This window comes from Daphnia carinata, chromosome 7 (assembly GCF_022539665.2).
Source record: "Daphnia carinata strain CSIRO-1 chromosome 7, CSIRO_AGI_Dcar_HiC_V3, whole genome shotgun sequence".
NCBI classification, from domain to species: Eukaryota; Metazoa; Arthropoda; class Branchiopoda; order Diplostraca; family Daphniidae; genus Daphnia; species Daphnia carinata.
Window position 1 is genome coordinate 2,733,520 of NC_081337.1, and position 27,781 is coordinate 2,761,300.

The 27,781-nt window shown below is 41.7% G+C and overlaps 1 protein-coding gene across 5 annotated transcripts in view; it reads left to right on the top strand.

Annotated features, from left to right (window-relative positions):
* Positions 1–1,155: 1,155 nt before the first annotated feature.
* Positions 1,156–27,781, top strand: part of LOC130694610 (zinc finger protein rotund-like) — a 110,189-nt gene continuing 83,563 nt past the window's right edge. Inside the window, exons 1-2 of one of the 5 annotated variants that reach the window (XM_059496246.1) lie at positions 1,156–1,261; positions 14,112–14,391. In XM_059496246.1, the coding sequence (XP_059352229.1) occupies positions 14,128–14,391 (264 nt within the window). In that variant the 5' untranslated portion in view covers positions 1,156–1,261; positions 14,112–14,127. Of the gene's footprint in view, positions 1,262–13,509; positions 14,392–23,267; positions 23,532–27,781 lie in introns of those variants that run through there. The other 4 variants (XM_059496245.1, XM_057517672.2, XM_059496247.1 and 1 more) reach the window with 4 other exon arrangements.

Below are 27,781 nucleotides of genomic sequence, written 5' to 3' on the forward strand. Positions count from 1 at the left end.
CTTTTGGCTTGCCTTGTTATTCTAATAAACACGCCGGCCTAAGTCTTCGACTCATTTTGCACGTTTAGAATGTTCCACATGTTCTTTCCTGTTGTTTCCATGGTACAATAACCCTATAATTTGTTCATTTTTCATCGTCTAGACTCTGTACAACATGGCCGTACACGAACACATGACGAAGTGGCTGGTACACCCCCACCATTTTCTACATAGGGAAAAAAATGAATTAATAGGTAAATTACGCAGGAAAAAATCGGGAGTAAGGGCGTTTATCTTCTCAGTGTGATGCTCGCTTTTTTTCCCCTGGTTATGAATCATAAGTGTTGGCTTTTGTTCACAAATGGCGTCAACGATGGCCGCCACCAACTGAATCTCGGTGAAAGTGTCTGTAAAACGAGCAACAGTGTATTAACATGCGGCAATTAAAATATGCAGTTGGCAAATTTGCTTTCTTTTTCTAATATCTGTATGTGTATGACTCGTTTTGTAATGCAATTTCACTCAGGAATCTTCTATCTCGATCGTTGCTGAGGGCAACGAAGTGAAATGGCCTTGACACGTTCTGCATTTGTCACCTGATGCTATTTCGAAATGGAACTGAGAAAAACCAGTCAAGAGGAATGGTAAGATTCGCACGTCCGCCATACGACTTGTGGTGTTGTCAAATATTTTAACTCCATTTTTAGTAATAATAATTCAGGGACGTGAAAATATTTAGCATTTGTAAAATTTTGACTAAATTGTATCGTATATAGGATTTTTTATCAAAAAGTTTTGATCCAACATTATTTCAATTATTGCAATGCTGCAGCAATTCCGTTCTTTGTGCAATCATTTAGTTGTACGGCGAAAGTGGTAAGGATCACATGTGTGTCGTGCTGTGAAACGATTGTGATAAAGACAGAAAACTTTCAAATCCAAGAATTTCTTGAACATCCTTTCGTTGAACATTAAACATTACATTTCTATTGGAAGAGAACATGCCCATTTTTAGAAATGTGACTCGTCAACGAGTTCCACTTTCGTCGTCGTATTTTTTATTTTTGTGTGCCCCTTGCTGTGTGCTGAACACGTGGTAGTTTTATGCCGTTTTTGCACTCATCGATTCATGCCGTTTCGTACCCATCGAACCACCGCGTTTCCATGTATCCTGCGATGACGAAGAGCCCGAAAAGTTGCAGCGGCACGGTGATGACCACGAGGTGAAGCCGTATCGGCAACGAGATGAAGCAGCGTCCAACAGCGTCCGCCATTATTGAAAGTAAGTGATTCTTCCATTTCTGCGCCAAAATTTGTGTTCGTTGTTTCCTTTGCAAGTGTCCTCTAAAATCAAGTAGTATTTCTGATTCAAGTCGAGGGAATGTTTTGATGCCATCTAGAAATGCGGGTTTTAGGCTATTTGTTGGGTCATGTGGGTCAGTCATTTTTAACATACCACGTTTAGTGACGAAGCGTAGAACGGCACAAAGGTATGAATTGAATTCCTTCGAAAACAAATTGGGTACATCTTTCAAAGTCGTTGCTGTCGACGACGGCGGTCTCATCTACGGCGAGTGACGAGTGCTCACAATGTGCTTGGCGAATTCGATTATTTTAGTTTTTGTTCTACAGAAAAAAGAAAAGCATTCTCTTCAAATTCCTCTATTGGAGATGGGAATTTCCACTTTGTCTCTTTTTGCTGGCTGTCTTAAATTCTCTGATTTTCTACGTCGTCTTTTGTTTTATTTTGGCGGGACAAAAAAAAAAAAATTCGAAACCAGCGTTGCCGTTTTTTTTGGGGGGGGGGGGGGAGGAGGGCGCATTAGAGCCACCCTTTGAAGGACACGATCGCCCTTAATTCCGCGCCAATGTTTTTGTCTCCATTGTTTGAAATGCGTCGCGTGATCGAGGTGCAGTTAGGCTTTTTGATTCCTTTTATGTGTAAACAAAATGAGAATTTAGCTCGCCTGTCCATGTGGGGATGCTGTTTTGTACATCAGTGGCATGGAATATTTCTTGTCAGAGATTGAATCGAAAAATGGCGTTTGGTTGATCATCCATTTTGTCAATTTGATGAAAAAGGAAAGAAGGGAGGAGATGTGTATCCCCTGTTGTCTGACTTTTCTATTGGATTGTAGGAATGAATAAAGTAAACTCTTTGCTGCTGTAGGTGAAAGCGCCCTTTGAGACTAAAAGGTGTACGTGTTCCGTCTTTAATCTGATCTGCGACACAGACATTTGGTTTGTGTGTCGTCGTCCACGACGCCGACTTATACGGAACGTTTTCCAAGTAAAAATGCCTTGCCGTCTATCCATGATTGATCATTCCTCCACCATCACCACGTTATTATTTTCCACGTTACAGCTATCCTCCAATAACAAGAAACTGTTTACCCATTAACATTTTTCTCGCAAAGTAACTTAAATTCGTTAGTCGGAATTAGAAAAAAGGAATTTTGCCCGCCAGTCTAATTGCGATTTTTTGCCCGTCGATTCTCATGTTTTTGTCCCTACATTTATAACAATCAGCTTAGAGGTGAATATGCCGACATGACTTTTTTTCCCATCAAACTTAATCATTCAATGGATAAAAAGGTGATTGAACCCCACATGCAGGAATCTCGTCCATCCCATTATCGTTTTCTTTAGTACTTGCTAGCGGACGTATAATCGACGGCTCCCGCAATACTGGCCTTATGGCCGACCGTGTAATAACGACCGAGAAAAGCATCTTTATTTATATCCTCCCCACCGGCTTTTTTTTCCCATCGCTTCCTCGATATTGTCTTTGTTATGTGACCGCCTTTTATTTTTTTAATAACCAACTTTATGTGAGTCGCCTTATGGCTTGCGAGGATCGATATTTGTGTCCCGCACGTTTTGGTACCGCTGCGTAATTCCTGGCGCCAAAATATTCCGTCAGTCTCACACTTGGATCAATGCGTTTCTGTCTGATGGGGTCCGTTTGAACTTGGCGTTTGTTCCGATGTGCCTCTAATGTAAATCCGTCCTGTATACGTATCGCGCGTCTATGCGAGAGCGCTATCTCTTCACGTTAGTGTATGGTGGTCTGCTTGTAAAAAGGTCTATTTATGTAGATGCGTTTAGATCTACACCCCGTTCTCTTTCTTGTCTCTGCTGGAACTCTAGCTCACTTTTGGTTATTCACGGAGCGATCAAAGATGACCGATCGGCTGTTCTTGTCGGCTGATATCTCGCGCCTCGAGCTCCGACTGCTCTACGGCACATTGCTGACTGACTGGGATGGGCGCGCTGGATCGAGAGAATGTGTCTTCTTGTTTGGGGGGGTGCGCACAGCTGAAAATGATACGATGGCAGGAGGGGGTGGTTGACGTAGAAGGCAGAATAAAAAATAAAAAAAAAAGATGGCAGACTGCCATGACGAGACGAGCCAACGTCAGAGCGGATTAAACGGCGAGTCGTAGAAAACGGATAAAGTCGGAACGGGACGGTCGGGGATATTCGGGACGATGGGAGGAAAAGGGATGAGGACGAGGTCATCCGTCTTGTTGGTCTGGAACACATGTGAAGCAGCAGAAAGAGGCAGAATTGTATAGAAAGGGCCACACACAGACATTAGCTGAGAAAGTTACACGAAATGTTGGCAGCAAACAAAGGTGAATCGCTCTCTCAATGGAATGTTTCTCTCGATATTACCATTATTATTCCTCCGTTTTTGGATTGCGTATAATATTTTTTCTCCCCTTTTATTCTCTTTTGTTTGGGCGTCGCGCTCTATCAGACCTTCTCCGACGTTCAATATTAGATTATAAATAGGAAGAAATGCAATGACAGAGAGACCAGTAAAACTGCATACTCCCTATTTGAATTATTCACAAGGACTGTTTGCTTTTTCTTTTTTCCTCTCTCCTTTGTTTGCGTGTTTCAAAATGTTGTTTTACCGGCAGTCAAGACGCTTCGCTATATCTCTCATACAATATTTGGTCATTGTCAATGATTCATAATCTGCCTATCCTACAGCCAGCGCAGCCTTATTTGTTTGCTTGTGTTTTGTTCTCCCCTTGATTCCTCATTTATTTTAAATGGGGGTGATGACATGCGTTTTATGCAAAAATTCCAAAATAGACGGGCAAACAACAAGAAAAAATAGTGGGAAAACGTGAAAAACTTTAGTTTCCAAGTCTAGAAAATGGGAAGCATTATTCATTGGTGCAGCTCAGTGCGGCTTCGTCAAAGATAAATTGCGGCATGAAAAAGAAATTACTTTTGAATTTTCTGTTCACATTTTTTTTTGTCGTAGCATTTTTTATTTTTTGCGGCAACAGTAGCAAAAGAAACGCGCGTGCGACCATTTTTTCCCCACTTTTTTTGTGATGAAATTCGATCTCTTGTTGTTCAATGAACGTGCAAAAGACCGGCAGTCCATTCCCATGATTTCATTTTGTTTGATATTCAATCCAAAGTTTTTCTGAAAGATTTTTTTTTTAATCCTAAAAAAATTGTGTAAGTAAATCAAGTCAGCGAGAGATGAAATGCGGCTCTACGATCCATCACTTGCAATCTGTGCCAATCATGAGGGTGGGTGCTGGTACCATGTTTACATACCTCGATTTTCTCCTATCTCTTGTTGAAGATTTTTTTCCCCCTTTCCTCTTTTGATATGTCAACGTTTTCAATTCGTTTTTTTTTTTTTTTTTTTTTTTTTTTTTCAACATTCCCATGAATAACCAGCTGCACAGTGGACGTTCCCATTTATGGTCTTGTTCTTCTGTTAAATGTCAAATTTTATTTTCTATCACTTTTCCTCATTTCGTTTTTTCAATTTTGAATGCAAGAAAATGAAGGTGGGTCGATTGGGCTGCCGTCGTTTTGTGACAGGGCAATAGCAACAGTAACGAAGGCTCTTTTGATTAGAACGAATTGAAAAATGTCAGTCAACTCTGGTGGCATCGGCTCTTCTTGTCCTTCAACTTTGAATAGATTCACATTGCTGATTTAAAATGAACCCCTTACTTAGGTGACGTGCGTATACCGTTCATGTTCTATTTGCTCGGTTTACCAAAAGATTCCCAACTAGAGATATTCGATTGCAGCATGCTGTCGCTGGCTGTCCGTCTCTTGTACTTGTGCTGAGCTTGATTATTGCCTTGCTCCGTCGCCCCGTTTTTTGAATGACCACACAACAACGTCGGCGGAATTTGTGTTTGATTGCTTGATTCTTAACTTGTGTGGATTTTTGATCTTGAGCTCTTTTTTTCTGGAAAGGGGGGGGGGGCTTGTCGACTTTGTGTAAATTGGTCGATGTGTGTCTAGATGGAATGGAGTTTTTAACATTAGTCGTTTTTTTTTTGAGAAGGAAAAAAAAACGGGTTTGATGTCGTATAAATTCAACTGGCGCTCTGTTTATCAGACTGCGATCACCCCGTGTCTTTGGTCATTCAAAATAGGCGACGAACAAACGACTGGCGTTTCCATGAAACGAAATAATTGGCTTTTATGCCGACATGGACCCGGTTTTGCTTCCTCTCCTCACTTTGAAAAACAAAAGATTCTTTGCCAAAGTAGTTGCCACCACCAGTCGTTTTACTCATCAATTGTTAAAAAAAAAAAATCGATTGCTTTTGCCACACATCTACTAAGCCGTAACGATATTTTCTGTCGTTAAAATTTTTTGATGCAAACAAATGAAGCCAAAAATGTGTTTTCATCTTTGTTTTCCACGTAACAACTTGCCAGAAATCTCCTTACTTAAAAAGCTCTTTCAATACAACGACAAACAGCTAAGGCTTGATGATTATGGTCGCCGTGGCAAAAGCTATCAAGGTTTTGTGCTGATGAGGCAGTAGCAGGAGCCATCTCTTTCCAATGTTTATATTCCCTCGAGCGAGATCGACAGTGACAGTGATCGACCATCTCGATGGCTGATATATATACTTGCTTTTCTTTTCTTTGGTCTTTCTTGTTTCCAACTCTATTTCTTTCATCTAGATCGTCCCAAATCGTTAGCCGTCAGCTGCGTACACACGTTGGATGCATCCATTTTCGACTCACGGTAGACTTCGCGTCTTCGGGACGTGCGTGACAGGCCGGTCCCCTACGCAGTATAAATAGCAAAAAAAGGAGGGGGGAGTCGTCACGTTGACACGTGTTTCACAGATTGAGCCTATGGGAATTTGTTTGGACCGCGGTAAAACTGTCCCGCCTAAAAAAGAATTGCGCACGGCCAAGAACAAGCGATCCCACTACGATCATTTCCAAATTTGTTCTCTAGTTTGGCGTAAAGACAGTCGTTTCTTTTTATCATTTGAAGCCGAAAAAGAATGCGAGAACTTAAAATATGCGTACCGGTAGCCGATGTGGAGGGAGAGACTGACGTTTCGTGGTTGAATTAATAACTAATGACAGTCAGCTGTATTAAATGTATTCAGACAATTAATGCAGTGGCGTAGCGAGATTGATTTCGTTGATGTTGGCACTTGCTCGAATCGGCAGTTTGGCCCGAATCCTATCGAATTTCAGAGAAAAATGATTCCGACGCCCCTTGTTTTGTAGCATTATTTTATTTTTTTCTCGATTGTCTTCAGGAAAACTCGTCATTTTTGTCATTAGAGAAAACTTGTGATATTAAAAAACCTTGACTTCTAATATACTTTTAACATAACCGGCTCTTCGATTGCTGTGGCGGCGCCATATGCGATGTGCTGATTACTGAAACCCGTTTAAGCTTCGAAAAGGAGCTCACGGTTTCAGTCACATGTTTAAACAAAAAGACGGCGTCAGATAATCAATTGAATAATATTTGAATGTATAATAAGCGCCAGGGTGTATGTTTTCGAAATGCGGCGATCGTCTTGCGCAACACGCTCTCTCGTTATAGGCCTTTAAATCTTTAATGAGATCGGAAAGCTTCCTATTACTGCGGCTTTACAAAAGACGTTGAGACTATCTCCATTTCTTTTTTGTGTGTGTGGCTAATACGCACACACGAGCTCCTTTCCTGCCCGACCCGGGAATGGTGACCAGGTGTCAGGTGTACAGCAAGTGTTGAACATTTTCTATTTAAAATTGGGAAAAAAAACTTTCAACGTCAACATTTTCTTTTCCCAAATTTGGCGCGCACTTCTGTTGAAATTTTATTTATTTTGATTTTCCTTTCGACGTATTTGTTGCTTGTTTCTTTTCTTGTTTTCACGCGATTGACCGCAAATGCCGATTTTGAAGTGAACTGTCTGCTGTGATTTTCTTTACCGCGAACATTTTTGTATCACGCAAAAATGATTTTTCTCGCTGCCCTATTTCTCAATTGGATTTTAAACCGTGACTGGCCTCGATGGGACGATTGTTATCAAAGAGGAGGAGGAGGCAACAATCACGGAGATTTATTTTTTTTTTTTTTTTTTTTTTTTTTGTATTTGTGATTAATCAGACGGTTTGATTGAGGGCAGGCCAACCGTTGGTCTGTGCCCGAAGGTGTCGCAATTACTGAATATGTACTAGTATAATTATTAAAAAAGGCTGCTGACAAGCAAGATTCATTTTCGAATTGGAATGCGGCCCACATCGAATGCGCACTCATCATTCATGTTTTTCTGAGGCGACCTTCCTTTCACCTGGCCAGTTATAACGTCGTCAATTTGAATATTTTCAAAAGGTTCATCGTTCTTCTTAGGTGGTAATCAAATCACACACTGGACAACTTAAGCGGCGCAAAGGCACGTTATAATTCATTGCATGGGCAGGGATTTTTCTTTTTTCTTTTTTTTTTTTTTTTTGCTGCGGTCTCCTTTTCTTTTTTTAAATGGCGACATCTTTTTTTTTTTCATGGAGGCCACACACACCTGTTTGGTAAAAAAAAACAACCAATAACGACAGGAAGCTTCTTTTATTTTTGTTTTGAAACAGTGATTTATTGACTGCCGACTTGTTTTTCTTTCTGCGTCATCATTTGAATGCCGTCGTTTTCTATTTTTGGCAATGGGTTCGTAAAAGCGACAATAATAATAGCTTACATGCTTGCCGCCTTTTTGTTTGAAATTGCTTGTAGATCATCGTCTGCGATCTGCCATTTCTGTCTTTTCCGCTTCTTATTTTTTTCCCATTTTCTTTTTGGAAGGGGGGGGGGCGGTCCATAATTCAACAGAGCAAAACCAAGTAGAACAATAAAAAAGAAAAATGTGTACTGTAAATTGGATTACAGCGAACAGTCGATTGTTGTTTGATCCGAAAATGGGGGGGAACCCGAAGCAACTCCCCGCCGTTTCTCCATACGTCCGTGCTTTATTTTTTTGTTGGTTGTTGCTCTGAAATGTCTGAGTTTCCAAGAAGGAAGTAAAGGAGGAGTCGCGATTGATGACTGTTGTTGTTACGGTGCAGCACCGCGATTGCTTCTACCGGTTAGGGCGTGAATCGATTCTCCATTTGAGTTGGAAGAAACCAAATAATAACGTACAAGGAAAGAGAGAGGCTCGTGTTTAACATTTGGACGTTGCATCTCTTGTACCGCTCGTTAAGTGATTCTCGCCTTGCTTTATTTCGTGCATTGGGCTGAATGTTTTGCTGCGGCAAGGATTATTGTTAAATAGCCGTGTCGCTATTCATGTTTTGTACCCTAATCATAACAATCTTCGTTTTTCTCGGAAAAATAACAATTATGCCTATTGCCTTCTTCTGGTGCGTAGGAATGAGGGAGGGAGAATCAACTTGAGAGATAGGAAAGAAACATTTGGAGAAAACTTGTGCCAAAGTGGTTCAGGGGGGAGGCTATTGGCGTGAATTTTGCTCTTTCTCAGTTAGTCTCTGCAGATCGGCGAGTCGGATGACAGTCGTTCGTCTACTCCCTTATTGCAGCCTCGACGCATATCGAAACACGGACCCCCAATCCATCTCTGGCCAAACTGACGCAAAGCCGACGATGGAACAAACTTTTGTACATGTCATCAACACACACACACAAAAAAAAAAAAGGAAAGGCGGGGAAGGGGGGGGAGTCTTGAAAAAAAAGAACGCAACTATAGAAAGAAAGGAATAAAAAGTCTCTCTGCAATCCATACATATTCCGGATGGATGGCGCCAAAGATCGCACGCATCCAAAACCTACTTAATACAACTACAAAGTACGTGAACATGGCGCACACACTGAGAGAGATGGGTGCAAGAAAGGGTTGCATCATTCACTGAGAGCCGGGTTTTTTTTTTTTTTTTTTTTTTTTTTTTTTTTTTTGGCAAAGACTTGTGTAGATGTAAAGAGACGACCCCTGTAAGAGTGGTCTCATTTCTTTGTTAGCTCAAGGAGAATTTTTATCGGGGAAGGGGATGTCTCTTTTACAAAAGGGTTGGGCGAATTCGCCGACGGGTCGTCGTTTCCTGAAGCTTTTGGTCGCTTCCTATGCAAAGACATTTTTGCTGGCAGCTATTGACTTGTGGGTGGGAAAACCAGGCCTACACCAGTTGGCAACCAATTTTGTTTCTGATGCGCTTTTATTTTTATTTATTTTTTTGCCCGTTTTAACTTATGGAACAATGGAAACTGAACCCGATTCCAAAGTTTGCTGAATTTCTTCGTTTCTAATTTAAAAGATGAAATCGAAATGTCTTTAAAAACGTGTATCTGTGACCGCATGCATCAAACGGTTCGGTTTGCCCGTCCTTGCACGTCAGGAACGGAGTCGGGGAACGCGGACGGGATACAGTGACTTACGTCGGTCGCTGTCACGACCGTGCGTGATGGATGGCTCCCATTGCGCCGGACACACGGGAGGGATCGACAAGACTAAAGAGGGCCAAAGACGATGCGACGGCGGGAGGTCCGCCGTGAGCCAGGCTCACGAAGTGCCGCGAGAGATTGAACGCTAAAGAAAAGGGGGGGGGAATAATTTCAAATAACCGTTTTGGTGTAGTGGCTGATAAAAAAGTTTGAATATTGCAGCCAACACGACAAAGTCTCTTCTTTTTTTTTTTTTTTTTTCTCTCTCTTCGTCTTCAAGCCTTCCCCACTCTTTTGCAGCTCTTTCACGCAGGGTTTTCAGATTTGGCTTGTTCGCATATTCACTCGCTGAAAATGTGTCGCGCTTCACCGATCCCAACACATTCAAATCCGGCTGTCATCTTCAACTCCCTTTTTCTTTTTCTTTCGACCATTCCACACACAAAAATAAAACCCTTTTCTTTTTTTGGACCGAGACCCCGGAGAACCATTGCTGTCGAGAAGGGGGGTGGGAAGAGGGTGGAAACGGAAGGGTAGCGGATTAATGCGGCGGTCACACGGTGGACTGGACTCGCTTCTTATTCCCCCTCGTTTTTTTTTTCCCTTTCCTTTTCATCAGCGTACAAAAGCACCATCCATCCGTTGCATTCACAAATAGAACCCACGCAGGACATACGAGTAGAAAGCGGAATCTCTTCTTCTTGTAAAATTTGCTTATATACTTTCATTCTTCATCAATACGGCACGTCAGATTGTAGAACTGCTGGCGAATGAAACGCGAAAAAGAGGGGGGTGGGATAGATACCTATTTCCCCCTTCGGTGTTTACTATTTTTGCCAACTGTAGAAAGACGCATCTCGTAACGGCAATAAGATTAGAATATTTGATCTTCACAAGACATTTTTAGGTATGCGATCGAGCCATGCATTGCGAAAGACATGTGCTCGAATTTTTAAGGCTGCGTTGTTTCTTTGATACGAGAATGAAGGTACGATTTGATTTTGGGTGGGAAAAAAACGGATGATGATTCGGGGCTTGGCCGTTTTATTGTCTTAGCGCAGCAGCAAGTCTCTAGGCCTTGTGGATGATCATGTGAATGATCAGTGATGGTAGAAACTGACGGTTAAAAGGGCGGCGATCAATTTGTTGTTGTAGGGCTTGTCTCTGATGCTTTTGATAGGGCCATCCATTCTTGTTCTTCTTGTCTTGTTGCGATCGTCATCTGTCTTGTTACTTCCATCACTATTCCATACCCTTCATTTTCATAATTCACCTTTTTTTTTTTTTCTTCTTCTTCTTCTTCTTCTTCTTCTCTTTTTCTTACTTTGTTGGGCTCGTGTCAGGATCAACGTAGGGAAAATGTGTCCGTTCTCAACGGCTGGATATTCTACATTCTCGGTACATCTTGTTTTTTTTTTCGTTTTACCCCCCTCCTCTCTTCTTTTATGTCATTGTTTTGTCTCTTCATTCATCTTTGCGTTTATTGCGTCGGCGGGAGTTTCAAATGGTGCCATGTTGTACATAATCAGCAGGGTGCTCAATTCCTCCCACCTGGATTCTTTTGAAACGAAAAAAAAAAAAGAAGAGAAACATGATTCGAAAATGATTCCCGCCCCGCGTTGTAATCGTACATTAACTGGGAGGATTTTGAAAAGCCATAGGCGAGGCAGAGATACGGGGCAAGACACATAATGGTCAAAGGCGAGCATCACATCAAGAACAACAAAGACGGAGGATAAACGCATGATGATGTGACGCAATAACGACCCGGATGCCCAGCAGCTTTTTGCAGTACAACAGTTAGTAACCGACGGACAACTCGTGATCCATCAGAACTGTAATAATCTCGGATCTGGTCCGTCTCATGGCGCTCTGATTAATATCCCGCAGCAGCAGCGCAATTATTATTATCCTTTTTATGTAAGCAGCCAGTGGTTCCCTTTTTTTCCTCTCTAAGTCAACGGGGGGGGGGGGGGGATCGTGGTGATCTAACGAGTTAGTCTCTCCCCATTTTTTTTTTTTTTTTTTTTTATTCAAGAGGGGGGAAAAAACAACGAAAAGAACTGGTGCGCGGATGGTGAAATCAGTTCACCCAATAGCGATGAAGCGGGGAAGAGAATGGTCGGACCATAGTTGCAAGACGACTTTGCTTCCCGTTCTGATAAAGACGGGGGAGGGTAAGATAATTCCTTACGTCATGTGCGTGAGATTTTCATAGCCACTGATGATATAAGCGTACGAAATCATCTTGAAAATCTTTTTTCCAATTCGTTTCGTATTCGGAATTAGAATCATTTCGCAATTGCTTTTTTTTTTTTAATTCATTGAATTATCTCGTCGTTATTTTCAATTTGCACCGAGGTGTCGTCCATTTTCGTTGGACACGCCAGTACTTCCCGTCAAGCATTGTAATACAGTGTCGCTCTTGTTTCACTCACTCCCCCTTTTTCTTCATTTCGGAAATAGAGTTGACGAAAATAACTTTAGAAATTGGACATGTCACGGCGATATGCATGTTTACTACACAGGCTTGGCAAACTCCTTCATATTTCATTTTTCTAGCCGGTCTAGCCTCTTTTTGAAACGGCTGTGCAGCCTCAATAATGCGGACATTTTTTTTGTTTGTTTGTTCGATTCACGTTTCCCAATCATGGTGTTGTTTGAGTTATAACTCTATTATTTGTTATGCATTCGCCGCTTTTTGTTTTCGAGAGGTAAAAATAAGACGAGCCTGCGCGATGAGAGCTGTGTTTGAAATTAAAAGTTTGATCCGGTTTCGTCACGGATCGGCCATCAATCAGATGGACCGGTTACTAATACTAATTATACTATACTACACACTACTACACCGTAGAAAATTCTTTGTAGCTAACGCATGTACATTTTCTTTACATTTTGTTTTTCCCAGACGAGTTTTTTTTTGGGGGTTTTTCTCTCCATCCCAAAATGATTATCTTTCGATAGGGAAGACTGGTGAGCGATATCGTAAAACAAGTCGAACGAGTTGGTCAATCGCTCAAGTCTGAGAGAACAAGCTTTCGTTCCCAGCATTTGTTTCTCTACCTTTCCTCTAAAGGATTGCGTCGTTGCAATTTTATCTTTTTGGCTTTTTTCTTTTTTCTTTTCGGTTCTTCTTATTTTCACATCACACGGTTAAACAGCTCTTTAATTGCTTCCCCTCGTTTTTTTTTGTTTTTTTTTTTATTTATTTATTTATTTTTTTTAATTTTTACATCTGCAATCCCCACTTAAAAGTACAAAACAAGACAAAAAAGAGAGACACGGCGCAATACTTGGTGTGTTTTGGTGAACTGGCGTATACAGCGTGCGTGTCCATGTCAAAAGTCTTTTTTAGCCGCCGCCGCTGCCGCCACCGATCGTCTGTCGCGTGTGTGGTGTATTTCTCGTCAGTGGCATGGCACTGTGCACGCTAGTGTTCTGGGGGCCTCGGCAGCGGCTTGAGCTCCTAAATACAACCCGTTGCTATTTAGCCATTGGCTTGTCTCGTTCGAAAACAATTGCCGATTTCATCAGCTTCTTTTCGGATTTATGATTTTCAATTTGTGGTGAAAACAGCTGTCATGTGTACGCCGTCTATTTTTGGCAGCGCATCGCGCTGAAACAAAGTCGAGTGAGGGAGAAAATCGGAGGGAAAACGAAGCGAGTGAAGAGTGATGAGTCAATCGCAGACCATTAAAGGAAAAACTGAAACGAAAAGAAAAACGTTGTTGTGGATTCCTCTGTGTGTGTATGTGTGCCCGTGTGTGTCTGTGTGTGTGCATGTGTCTGTGTGTGTGTGCGTGCCTGTATAGGGAAAACAAAGTGGGTCTTTTTCAAAAAAAAAAAAATAAAATAAAATAAAAAAAAGATTTCGTGTTCTTTTTAGTGCGCGCTACTGCCTAGCCGGGCCATGCCGTTAGTTTCATGGCTAAAAGCGGGCTAGAGTAAAAAGGAGATAAGCTGGCCGGCCACCGTTGGCTCTCACGACCGATTTCCCTCCCCCCCCTCTCTACCCGATGATCAAAGGTCACAAAGTGACACTTGTCGTCAACCACCACTCACCGCAGTTGTTCCGTCGGCCAGTCAGGATAAAAACAAAACAAAAACCGAAACAAAACCAAACACAACGTCACAATCACAAGTGAATAACAATGAAACGAATTGCACTGCGTGATCCTTCATGGCCATTTCTCGTCTAATTTTACTGGAAGAGCAACATTGGCCAGTCGTTGATTGGCTCGACGAAACTGCCTTGCCTCGTTTCCCGTTTTTGTCTGCGTTTCTTCTTGTGACACCGGAACAAGGTTGCGCAAACCGTGCGCCGCGTTGTTGTGCACACGGCCGTCGTAAACCGGTCGCGGTGTCTCGTTGTCGCCTATCATCCCAGTTGTCGATTGACGGAAGGACAAAACTAAAACTGCTTCGTTGCTTCGTCTTTCTCTTTTAGCGTTTGGACTCGATATATGTGGGCTGGTTCGACGGCAAACGAGGCTGGGCAGCTGGGCGGCGTACGCGCCTCGAGCCATGCTGGTTTCGGCCTCGGCGAGACGGCGGCCGCCACCAGCTATCCGGCAACAGCAGCGGCGGCAGCAGCGGCAGCAGCAGCAACAACAACAACAAATCCGCCGCGGCCTCCATCACTTCCGCCACCACCTCCGCCACCACCACCACCAGCCATGCCTTATCCTTGGGACCATCATCACTTGCGACACCACGAAGAAGTCGCGGTAAGTGTCTCATTTTCATTCACCGCCTTTCTTTTTTTTTTTTTTTTTTTTTTTAATGTCGTGTAATGCGTCTGGGAAATTTGATCGAACGGAGCATCATTTTGTTTGATATTTTTGTATGTGGCGCTTTTTTTTTTTTTTTTTTTTGAAGAGGCTATCGGTGATCAAAGGAAATTTGATTTCGTCAGCAATTTAAACAACATCAAAACAGTTTTTTTTTGTTTTTTTTTTTCATTTGCTGTAAAAGTTTTTCGTCGTCTTGCGTATCGAGGAAGTCGAGCCCATCTTCCATCTGGTTTAATTCCGGTTGGCCAGAGCCGTCATCTCGCAGTCTTTATTGGCTTTTTGCGTAACCAACGATGACGACAACGTTGTTTCACCATACAAACGTAATTCTTGTAAACCGAATACGTGATCGCCATTTCTCTTTTGAAAAAGAAGAACCGCTTTCCAAGTTTCCCCAATCATCCGCCATGTCGTCTGGATTTCTTTCTAGTGCTTTTGCTACCAGACACCAATACTGTTACATTCATTTACATAAGCTCTTGATGCCCTATGCAGTCACGCAGTGCTGGCCGTTCCATCTTCTTCTCCCCCCCCCCTCCACTCGCTTCTGCTCCTTACGTTTCATTTCCAGATGGGGGGCATCATGAGGGATGCTTTGAAAAAAAAAAAAAAAAAAAAAAAAAGATACCCAGGGACAGTAGCATCAGAATTTGACACATCACCATCCAATCTAATGGGGGACTCTTTCCACCTCCATTTGTCGGTGATATGATTATCAGCAGCCCGCCAGCAGGTTATTGGAAAAGTGTTTCGATGCGTGCCGTGAAAAGAGCTGCGCATTAAAGAAAAAGTAGGAGAAAAAAAAAAGCTGATCGATTCTGAGAAGAAGGGGACACATTCCGTAGAGAAAGTCTTAAAGCATCTCATCTGTACTTGTTCGTTTTTTTTTGTTTTTTTTTTTAATGCTTGAAATGTAACGATCGATGATTTTATTGGCACAATGATGACATCCCGTGGAATGAATTTCTTCTCTTTAAATTTCTGCATCCGCGACAATTTTTGGATGGCGGGACTGAACACAGGAATTTTCGAAGTAAACGAAAATTGCACCCCGAGTCATTAAGCACACGTGTGCTTCAATCGTTTGATAGCCAGGCAATCCATTTCGAGTCTTTTATAACGATGTCGATTTTTGTTCATTATTATCGTCTCCTTGAAATAGTTCCAATTTCGCAAGAGAAAAAAGCTGGACACCTGGGCACCTTTTTTCTTTATTCCCGATAAGATTGTGTCAGTCATTCATTCGTGATGGTGAAAAAAAAAAACTTGAAATTTTATTATTACCCTTTTTTTTTTTTTGTTTCGTGTTAAGCAACGAAACACTTTGGACTTGTTTCTTGAAAATGCTAATCGGTAATTATCTCGTCATAAAAGAATTTTTTTTCACGTTGAATTTAATGGCATTCCATTGGTTAAACCTTCCAATCACGAAACGCGAATAAATGACTTTGGCGGGGACACATTCATGCACACACACACACAAAAAATGCATAATCAATTCCATTTTCTGAAACATTGGCGACAGTTCACACAACGCCCTTTGCAAAAAGCTGTTTGCCAATCGATGCCTAATCGTTTTGTTATCATCAACGCTCAGTTTTTCCCTTTCTTAATCTCTCGTTTCGTGACAGTGTCGTACGGGAAAACGAGGAATGGGGTACCATTTACAACAACATGTAAGAGACGCGGGGGGGGGTTGGACCATGTTACTAGGTCTGTGTATAAGTTAAGACTCGACCTAGCGCTATAATTCTCGTTCCATTGCGCGCGTTACACAAGTTCGACGACGTCTGGCCAACTTGATTAGAAAGGAGAGGGAGGGGGGGGGGAGAAAGGAGGACGTGTCTTTTTTTTTTTTTTTTTTTACTTTGCCATGGGTTTCGATGGCTGCGCGCTTGTGTATGTGGCTTGTCGGTGATGGTGGTGTGTGTGTGTGTGTGTGTGTGTAGGATGATGATGATGATGTGCTCCGCACGAAACGACAAACAGCTCCCACTGGGTTGCGCAAAGTCCCGTGACCCGTTTCTCCTCGTCGTTTCTTTTTTCTTCAACTCGCCAGCTGTGGCGCTGCTGTGCGCATTCTATCGTCTTTTGTTTTTTTTATTTCTTTTTTGCCTTTTGTGGCTTAGTTTGTCTACACATCTTTTTTTCCCGTATCGTCTGCTGGCGTGGTGGATGATGGTCGAGCATCTAATCTACCCCTCTTATATAACCGCCCCACACAGAGCGACCGTACACGCAATCCATGTCCGCCATTCGCTTGTTATTCTCTTTTTCTACGCATCGATTTTTTTTTTAGATTCGACATCTTCTATTCCGCTCACTCGCGTTGTTTGTCTCGGTCGAAAACGTTCTTTTGTAATCGACGGAAGAGAAGCGACGTCTAATCTCATCATCATTTCGTAAGAATAGCTTCCATTCCTCTTTCCATTTGAGAAGGAAGGATGAAATAAAAGAAACGATGATAAGAGCGGACAAAATAGGCGTGATTGTCCACTTGTCGCGTTCGTTTTACCTTACGTGTCTTCTATCTTTTCCTCCATCTGTCTGCGCGATGGTGACGTCACTCGTTCGGGTGACACGCCATACACGTAACAGCAATTCGCCCGCCAGTGTTTTAATTCGTCTGATTTCGTTTTCATCTTCATCCGTAATAGAAGGGGAATACCCCTTTTTTCCTGTCCCTTTGACTTTGTCTCTGCCACTTTACAGATCAAAGTCTAATGACCTTTTCTTTTTACTGATGAGAGCCTTTTGATTTTTCTTTTTTCGTCTGCCAATATTGAAGAACGTAAATTTTAATTGGTTACAACTGATTCCTCGTATTTCGTTTACACAAGCGTAATGTAACTTTTAAAAAACGTCTTTAAAAAAAAAAAACGAAGGAGCAAACGATTTTCTTCGAGAGCGATGAGTAAGCAAAGAATCCTAGTAGGTCAGCCTAATTGTTTAGATGATACTCGACGACCCGGACCGAGAATTATTTTTTTCCTTCTTCTATCTGTTATGTGTGCGTCTGTTACGCAATATCTTTTGCCTGGTGTCATCGACCATGTGCCACTATAATAGGCGGCCAAAGGATGATAATAACATATCACTCGAGAAGGGCCATGGGATGTTTTTCGATAACGTCTCAGCCTAAAGCGTTTATACCAATAACATTAGGCCTTACATGACGATGATGCCAATCGTCCTTCCGCCATCGTTTTGTTTGTTGTTCAGCTGCGCAATGTGTTTGATATCAATTCACGTCCTTATTGGAATTGGCTTTTCTTATTAGCATTTTTAGACGACTTTTGAACTGCCTTTAATGATTCCCCCGCTCGTTCTTTCATTGTTTAATACGCGCAAATGTGTGTGTGGATTTAGCCACACATTTTTTTCGGGAGGGAGGGATGTAGAGGAGCAATTTTCAGATGGTACGAAGGGGGGGGGGGGAAAGACTAGAGCTACTCGCCAGCTGTTGGTACTCTTTTTTTTTTTGCCCGCGTGTTTTCTGCGTTCGCTTTGCATTTTCGGGCAGGGGAAAAAATGTCTCGTCTTCTCGGCGTGTGTAATGAGCGGGTCAGAGCGGATGAAAAGAGAGAACGACGCGTCACATTTGACTAATGAACTTTGGACGAGTGAGTGGCTTGGATCGTTCCTCCTTCTGCGTGAATGGCGTCAGTCAGTCGGTTGTCAAGCATTTCTTTTTTCGGGTGACTTTTGCTCCGCTTGTCGTTCTGTCCCCACCCTCGATGCCACCGATGGATTTTTTTTTATCTCAGTTTGAGAGAGAGAGAGAGGGGGGGGGATATCTGTCGTTACACTTTGGCGGCACGTTTTCAACGAAGAACATTAGCCAACGCTGTTCATCTACTCAATTTTCCGGGCTTCAATCTCACGAATCCCGCAATTTTGATTGCGTACGGATCATTCCGCCCCGCAGCTGCAGGACGATGCAGACGATGCATCAAATACTAATAAGAGAAAAGCACCGAAAATTGCGTAAATGTAGTCGTTCATTTTGGCCGATATTTAAAAAACAAAAAAAAAAAAAAGAGCGACGATCGTTTTCCAACGTTTTCCCGCCTTTTCTTTCGTCGTTTATGGTTGGACGCGCCCGACTGAATTCGTTTTATCCCCGTCTATATTTATAAACACGCCACCATACGGCAGTTCCAAACAGTTCTAAAGCGGATCGGCACTATCGTGAAAATTGACGGGATTTCTTTTTTCCCAATGACTTTCACACGATGCCGACACACGAAACGATTGCCAGTCGATCTGCTTGTTTTGGGAGTTTTAAGCGGGTGACACTTTTGACATTCAAAGTTTGTCCTCTTTCGTGTGGGTTTATCTCTTTTTTTTTTTTTTTTTTTTTTTTTTTTTTTTTTGCCTAACGACGAAAAACAAGATGATGGACAGTCGATTCATCATCTTGTTTAGGAAGGGGGGGGGGAGATGCTGGTCCGTCATTCGAGGAAAACAGGCAGGAATGAGTTTATATGGATCACCGAGTGAGGTGATAAGACATACTGGAGTTATATTTAATTTCTGATTTTTTCTTGCCAGCAACGTATGCCTATATATAGGCGTGAATGTATACAGAATCACAGAGGCCATTTTCTTATCACTGGCTTTCATCTGGCGTAACATGGCGTATGGCAACTGTTTCGACAGGCACGACATATAAAGGTCGCATCTGTCTCTTTTGAATTCGCGCCACAAAAACGTTGTGATCACGAAATCTCTCCACAAACATCTCTCTCTCTCTCTCTCTTTTCCTCTATCTATTTAACTCTTTATATGGAAGGTGGCGCGTGACAGATGGGCTGGAAACTGGCGCCAAGCGAACGGCCGGGGCACTTTTGCGGAAAAAAAAAATGTTTTTGCTATTTCTCGATAGGTTTTTATATAAAACACATCGATTAATAACTAAACAGCGGAATCGATCCCCAGTTGAACTTTCATTTTTTTTTTTCTTTTACTTGTTTATTATTATACAAGAGTTGGTAATAAAATTGAAAAAGGGAGGAGTCTGTCCGTCAGGTCGGATGCCAACTGGCGAAACTATTTGTGGGGGGGAATCAACAACTGCAACCGCCGTGTCATGTCGTGTCATGTACCACCTTATTTGTGTGGGGTGCGTCGGCGGTGGACGCTTTTCATATTCAAGCTTTTTAGAAAAAAAAAAAAAAAAAATTTTTTTTACGTAATAGAAGAAACCGTCAGCACACGAAAGGCTAACGTATATATTTTATTTTAACGCGGTCGTCGTTGGCGTCGCCATCAAAATGAAACGGGCCAAGCGCGGAAAATGTCAAGAGATGTAGGCAACAGCCGGAGAGAGGCAATGACAACCATAACCCCCTTTTGCTCTTTTTTTTTCTTCTTTTTTTTTTTTTTTTTTAAACCATATAACTCGTTGCATATCGACCTTCATATATCCCTGAAAAAAAAAAAAAAAAACAAGTGGCAGGTTCACTTGTGATGCGAGATATTAAAAGAGGAAAAAGAATCTCGAACAAGACTTCCAAAATGCAATTTATTTTTTAAAAGGCCGATGGTGTAGGTCTTCTGTGGTTAAAACTCTTTTATTATTTGCATAAGTGCGCGTTATTAAATTGATATTAAAGCACGTTGTTGTGTGACAGGTTTCTTCCTTTTTTCTCGTGATAAAGTGGGACGGGCCATAGGTGGAGGGCGGCCGAGTGGTCGATGTAGGATTTCCGTCCGGTGTGATGGAGTGTGAAAGTGGCCAATGACATTCTTACTAATAATACCGTCGACATAGTCGACTTGAAAACGAATGTCATTTTCGGGAACGCGGGGGAGGCTTGAGGAGCGTAGCATTCCGTTACATGGCCAATGTGACGCAATCAAATTGAGGTGGGAATGTTCTTTGTGATGCAGGCAAATCAATCATCCGATAAAAGTTTTTCGTTTTCAAAGAGAAAAGAATGTGATTGGTGAAATGTTGTCTGCACATTGTCTTTGTCTCAATCGCTTTTGGTGTGACTTTGTACACGTCATCGTCACACGTTTTTGACGCCCGTTTATTGATCGTTGTGGTTGACGATATGATGCACACACACACACCCCACACATAGTGTAGCCCTGCCTTGTGTATGCCGATAGTAAAGCCACGTTCATTTACGTGCGCGTCTGCAATGACCAAAGGAAGCGGGAAAAAGTTTTTTTTTTTCTTTTCTTTTTTCATAGAAAATTGGCCGATCGCTGTGATATTGGAAAAACGTTTGTTGGGTGCAAACTGTTCAAAAAAAAAAAAAAAAAAAGAAGTCTTTAATATTTTCTAATTCTTTGTATCCGAGTGTTTTTGTGTTTCTGTAGAAACACAAACTTTTCTACTTTCGTCGCTTGAGCTTTTCTATTTTCAACAGAAAGGTCAAGAAAATCCGAGACTACTCCACTATTTTTTTTTACTGGTTTTGCCGTCTCACTTTTTCGATTACATTCCCCCCGAAATCTTTGACTTTCAGTGTTATGGAAACTGCATCGAAGAAATGTCTGACGGATGTAGTTTGTATAGCAGCCCGCACAAAGTCAGCGATGGCTCGTTAGTCACATTTAATGCGATTGTTTTTTTTTTTTTTATTCTTGGAGAAATGAAAAATTTGAATTTTCCCTAGTTTTTTTTTTTTTCGTACCCAATGACTAGGTTCATTTTTCACAAACCCCAACACTGTCTGATGAAAGGCATTTATTGCCTTATTTTGATTGCGGTAACAGTTTCTTGTGCAAGTTTTCTTGCGAAATAATTCATGCGGATCAGTGTCGGCCAAAGACTTGTGAATAATGCTAATTGTCTTAAACATATCGCTGGGGCGTCATTTCAAAATTGTGCAATTACGGGTCATAGCTGTGCAGGTCCAATTAAAACGCAACAATATAAGCCTCTAAATGGTTTTGAGATATCTCTAAAAGTCTCACGACGCTCTTAAAAAAAAACAACACGAAATTGGACTGATTGGCGTGAAAAGGTGTGGCACGAGTAGGTGGAGTTAAAACAGGGAAGAAACACGTCGTTTGCTTGTTGTTCTTGTCAGACTTTTTCCAAGCATTTCTTTTTTTTTTTTGCACGTAGGCCGATTCGCTGTTACCTTTGACGTGTGCAACGCTACGCAAACATCTCTACGACAGGAAGTGTACCTCACGAGCAAAAAAAAAAAAGAGGAACTAATTAACAAAGTTTAGCATGTTTTCTTTGCCTTTTTCTTGGAAACGGATTGGTATTTTCTTGCTTTTTTGCTACTCGTCTTGATCCGTCCCAGACATCGTCGGGCGATAGAGGGACGGTGAAATACGGAGAAAAAAAAAATCAATACCGCACATGCGGCGCGTTATGCGCTTGCAGGAAGGGTCGTCGGAATAGTAAAATAGAAGGGGGAGGGAGGGGGAGCAAATAAAAAAAAATAGCACATAAGCCAGGCTCTTTTTATTATTTTAGAATATCCTTTTTTTTTTTTCCTCCCGTCATCTTTGCTTCTTTTCTCTCTTTTTTTTCTTTTGGGAACATCCAATTGATAAGGTAAAAACTGTGTTACGTAAGGCCAATTAAAGACGGGGGGCGCTGCTTGACGGACATTTACAGAAACAAAAAAGTGACTAGGAGGAACTTGTTGGTTGCCAATGACAAACGAAAAGGCCAGCTCTGGCGTTATGCAATAGACGTACGAGCCAAAATTGAATCAAAACAACGCACTCGGGGTCTTATATCTGCGTAAGGGCATTTTCTTTATTATTATTTATTTTTTTCTATCTTCTTAGATTGCATTGAATATTTTTCCCTCCCATTTTCCCATGTTCGCTTTTTGCTTCTGTTTTCCAGTTTTTTTGTGTGTGTGTTGATGTTGGCTGTTGAAAAAACAGGCCGAGAGAGGGAGGCGCGTTCGGCATGGTGAACGGCCGTGTAAAGCAAGAAAAAAAAATAGATAAAAAGAGAAAAAAGGGAAGAAGGACGTAGGTGATGAAAGGAAGTTGAAAAGGGCGGAAAAAAGAATAAATAGCCTACAGGAGTAGAAGAAGCGAGCCAACAACAAGAAGAAAAAAAAAAGTTCTCTTTATTATTATTTTTTTTTTTCGGGACCGGCGCATTGCTGTCAGTCAGCCGATGAAGGGAGGCAAAAAAAAAAAAAAAAAAAAATCAAGCCGCTTCTGTCTCTGCTCGGTGGGTATATATCTCTTCTCCGTTCGTTCTCCCGAATGTTGTGGGGGGAGAGAGAGAGAACGAAACGAAGGAGGATGGGGAATGTGAACAAAACCCCTCGACTACTAACCCCGAAAAGCAACTGCAAAGGCAAGCCAAAAAGGTTCGGGATACCATAAGAGCTCTCCTACTTCGTTCGTTCCTTTTTTTTTTTTTCTCTCTCGTTCTCTGGTTCTTTGGGTGTGTACGTACGCACAACTAGGCGCTACACACATACGTAAGGGGGGAAAGAGAGACGGTCGTGTAAGTCCTGCCGTTCGCGCCATTCGCGGTGGCTTAGTGTTGCTGGGCGGCAGCGTGAAAAATGACGAGCCCAACGACTGGCCGTTTGTGAGTCTGCGTTCAACAACAACAGTGTTAACCCCCTTTGGAACCAACTCTTTTTCTCGGCCGTGTGACACACACACGCGTTTGATTTGCGTTGCAACTCTTGATCTCTCTCTCTCTCTCTGCTGTTTGGATGTTTTCAATTTGCCCGCTTCCCAAACAAAAATTGTGGACTACAAACTTTTCGATTTGTTTGCTCGTGTTTCGCAGCGTTCATCCAAACGGATAGTGCAACGTGATTTTTCTTTTCTTTTTTTTTTATGTTAGTTTGCAAAAAAAAAAAAACCCATTTTTCAAATGGTTTTTGTGGAAGGATAAAATTTGAAACACGCATCGTTTGTCAACCGGTACGTCCGTGCACGTGAGTTTATCTGTCCGTGTCGCCGAGTTTTCTTTTTTTATACCGTGTCGATATAACGTCGATAAAACAAATATATCCGTGACCGAAAAAAAAAAAAACAGCAAGAAACTCCCTCTTGAAAACTAAACTAAAACGGACCTTAAAAACCTATACATGGTTGTGCTGAACGGGAAGCAGGTCAGTTGGGGAAAACGGAAAAAAAAAAGCCCGTTTGCTTATATTTTTCTCTTTCTTTCTCTTCTTTCTTCCTCCGTTCTCCCTTTAAACCCCCTCGACTTGATGGATAAATATAAACACATAACGCCGTGTGTGTGTGTGTGTGTGTGTGTGTGTGTGTGTGTCTGTGCAGTATGGCGTGGAATGCTTCAGCAGAGGCCCATGTTATTATGTAGTATAATAGGCTCTCTTTTCGTGAGGCGTTTCTAGCGAACTTTTTTTTTTCTCTCTTTCTCTCTTTCTCTCTTTCTCTCTCTCCTTGTGCATAGTATTCGAATAGCTGCTGCATTCTATGTTGATGGAGTTTCAGTTAATCCAAGACGTTTTTTTTTAATTCGATTTGAAAAAATGCCGAGTTTTGATGGGAGCGATTTAAAAATTAAAGTTTTGTTTAATGGGATTTGCCCTTTTGACGCGTCTGATTGAATAGAATAGAATCAGACCTTAAATGGATTGCACAAGTCTCTCTGTTCAGGTGTAGCAATCAGATCATCAAACGATATCCAACTAGAAAACGCTGCGACTTGAAGAATCTGGCCTCGCTTTGTTGGGCATAACTGGCAACGAGATCTTTTGCTCCGTAAGTCGATCCGCCGAACAAATGGAAGAAGAAGGAAACGAAAGGAGGGGGGAATGCGTAGTCGTAGTTGGCAGAATGCCCTCAAACGGCTTCATCTTTTACTACACGTATACGAAATAGCGCCAACCCGCCATGGATCCGATACTATCGTTTTCTGCTGGGCTTGCCGATCGTCGGCGATTGATTCAATTGGCCAATTAGAGAGCCGTGGTAGAGCGGAGGGAACCGAAAGAGTGAAGCCAGTCGGCAGACGAACCAAGATTGCGGCAGGCAGCGCCAATCAAAAAAAAGAAGGAAAATGGAGGGCCGTGAAAGATGGAGATGAGCCATGTCGGAGACTATAATCTTCTTCTTCTTCTTCTTCTTCTTCTTCTTCTTATATTTGAGGAGTAGGGGGGGGGAATGTATTTGGATCAATCGGCACCATCGCACTGCCTCACTCTCTACCCCTCTGTGTGTGTCGCGAAAAAGGAGACGAGACACGATCCCGCGGGAATGTCTAACACAGCATTTGCTCGTCGTCTACGACTACAATGACCCGAGCGCCTGCCGATCGATGTGTGTCATTCCATCTCGTTGCAAAAGATCCCCCCCCCCCCTTCATTTTTTTCCGTTTCGCGTTTGGAATAAAAATTCTTTTCTGAAATGCTAGAATCCAAAACATTCCATGCTTTCGAACATTCTTTTTCGTTTTTTTTCTTTTTTCTTTTTTTTTGGGGGGGGGGGAGGAGGTCTCTGGATCTAGTGGTGCGGGAAAACACAAATGGTTGTTTGCAAATTTGTTACCTTTTGATGGCCACGATAAAACAAAAAAAAAACAAAGTAGTTTTTGGGGTTATTTTAGAAGCTGGAACAACTGTGGCTGAGAGGTTAGGTCATAAGGTTTTTTTCTTTTCTAGCCCGTTATTAATGAAATCGAGCGTGTTGCCTTGCAAAAGGGCAAGATTTTTGGCCAGCAGCTTCTGGTGCGGTAAGAGAAAAAGTGATGTTGACGTCACTCGTCCAGCTTTCGATCACGGGGCTTGCCGACCGAAAAAGGAGGGAACTATTGATTTATTTCTTCTTCCCCCTCTACTTTTTTTTTTTTTCTCTCCCCCTTTTGCTTGATGCCCTGGCTTCTTTTGCAGACCTCTTTACGGCGACGAGTCCAGTATTCCATCTATCTCGCAAAGACGGACGTACGCTATGGACTATGTCTTTGACTGGTTGGGGGAAAAAAAAAGTCAGACGAATGGAAGGGAATTCCTTTTTATTTCTTGCTAAAGGGGAACTTCCTTGAAAAAAAAAAAAAAATAAGAGCGTCTTCGTAGAAAAAAAATCTTCAGAAAAAAGAAATCGGGATCCAGACAGACGGAAGGCAGACGACAGCTAGACATGAAAATTAAATGAAAGGATCAGGAATACGTAACGTTTTGAAAGACGGGTTTCATGAAATAGTTTGAGCCAAGTTGAAGAACGAACTTTGTGAATTTCTTATGACGAATGTGCGATGCGGTTAGACAAAGCAGGGCATCTTGAATTCGTACGAAAGAAAAGGTTGTTTCCAGTTCCTTGTAATGTTTTTTTTTTTGTTTGTTTGTTTTTAATTTGGCCAGCTGTGATGAGAGCCTCTTAATTCTCTAAACAACGGGAACGAGAGTTGTAGTGTAAACGCAACAGGCATTCGTATGTCTTTGCGCACGCGTTCCAACTCTCATTCAAGAATGAAGTTTGTTACGAAAACAGAGAGAGACAGAGAATGGGGATGAATCGACTGTCGTGAGTGTGTGTGTGTGTGTGTGTGGGTGCACACACAACACGAAGACGCGGAAGTAGGTCAATATCGTACGCGCGATCAAACTATTCTTAGCGTGCCGAATTGTTTCCATTAGCGTTGCTTTTTTTTTCCTCCCTTTTTTAAACATTTTTTTTTTTTTGAAAAAGCAAAGTTGGAACCGGACAAGGCAGGAGAAAATGCGACCGGATAATGAAAACGAAAATGGTTGTATGACAATGAAACGGACGTTTCGTCATCCGTTTTCATCTTTTGTTGCTCCGGCTTTTTGTATAACTATAAAAAAAAAAAAAAAAAAAAGGCCAGCCTTTAAAAAAAAAGAAAGAAAAGAGGGGGGAATGAAAGAATGCACCGTGACTAACGCGCCAGTTCCGATCGGGATGAATGCACCGGCCTTTTTGTGTGGATTGCCTCACTGGCTATAGAGAAATTTCAAAAAAAAAAAAAAAAAAAAAAGGACCTTGAAAACAAAAACAAAAGAAATCTGCGTTTAAAACTGTTACCCTTTCAAAATGTTATTCAAATTGTCTGAATATTAACATGTAGCATTTTTGAATTTTTTTTTTTTTTTTCTTTGCTTTGCAGTTTCTCGTTTTTAAATAGAAATTCCTTATAAAGAATTGGGAATGTATTCTTTAGTTAATTACGAATTTTCTTTTGGGAGGTTCTTCCTTCTTTTGATTTCTATGATTGGCCTTTTTGTAGGCGCGGCTTTGACGAGGAAGAACTTTGTCAACTGACGTGGCCCTTCTTTACTTTTACGATTTTTAAATTGCCATTGTCCATTCCCTTTTTCCCAATTCTTGTATGCGTGTGTGACGTGTCTTATCACCGCCGTATAAAAGGAACCGACGAGACGGTGAACGGACGGCAAGCTCTTTGTCATTTTTAAAAAACCCTTCATATTCTTTTATTTTGTATGTGTATTTTGTATGGGCATCGTGTCAATCATGCGATGGTGTTGAACGATATGCATAACAATCTCCCTCTGGCTTAAAAGGGAAGGAGGAAAGAAAAAAAGAGTTGCACGGCGACCGTGTCCCCATCCGGTGGGTGTTTCAGACACCTTATTCCACTTGCGTGCAACGTAGAAAGGAAAGAAAAAAAAGATGGGAAAAGACTAAACAATTCTTGTGTCGTCACTATTTAGAATGGTGTGTGTATTTTACCAACTAATTACTTTTGTTGTACTACGACTACTATATACGCTGAGCGGCAGGGCAACTAATGAAACTGGATTTTGTTCCCACGGACTTTGAGACTCAGATCGAAGGCGACGTTGAAGGATGAGCTTTTTTTTTTCTTTTTTTTTTTTTTTTTTTCTTCTCCTCCTCCTCCTCCCTGTTAGACAGCCACTGCCCTTATATGGGCGGCCAACTCCATTTTTGTGCTTTCGTTCATCCAGTCACGTTATGTCGAGCTAGTTTCATAGGTGACCGCTTGGTGGTGAAACGTCGCTACTCCCGCAAAACAAAACTTGGCATGTAGAGAAGAAACAATCTGACGTTAGTCGAACTGATTGATTTATGGCTACCGTTTAACGGTTCCTTAAGTTGGTCAGTTCATTCGTTAATTAAATTCGATTTTTCTTGGAAATTCAAAGTTTGTTTGTTTGTTTGTTTTTTCTACTGACATTTAATGAGTTCATTTGGTTATTCAGTTTACTTCTAGCAATTTTTTTTGTTTCTTCGGAAATTCAGAGCAAGTTTTTTTTTATGGTTCTTCTCCTTTGAGATCCAAAATTGGTCAAAAGATAAGATCGTTTCCTTCGTGACATTTTCCAAATCAATGAACATATGCAAAAAAAAAGAAAGAAGTACGTCGTTTTTTTCCTTTGACCGCGCTGGTTGTGACGTT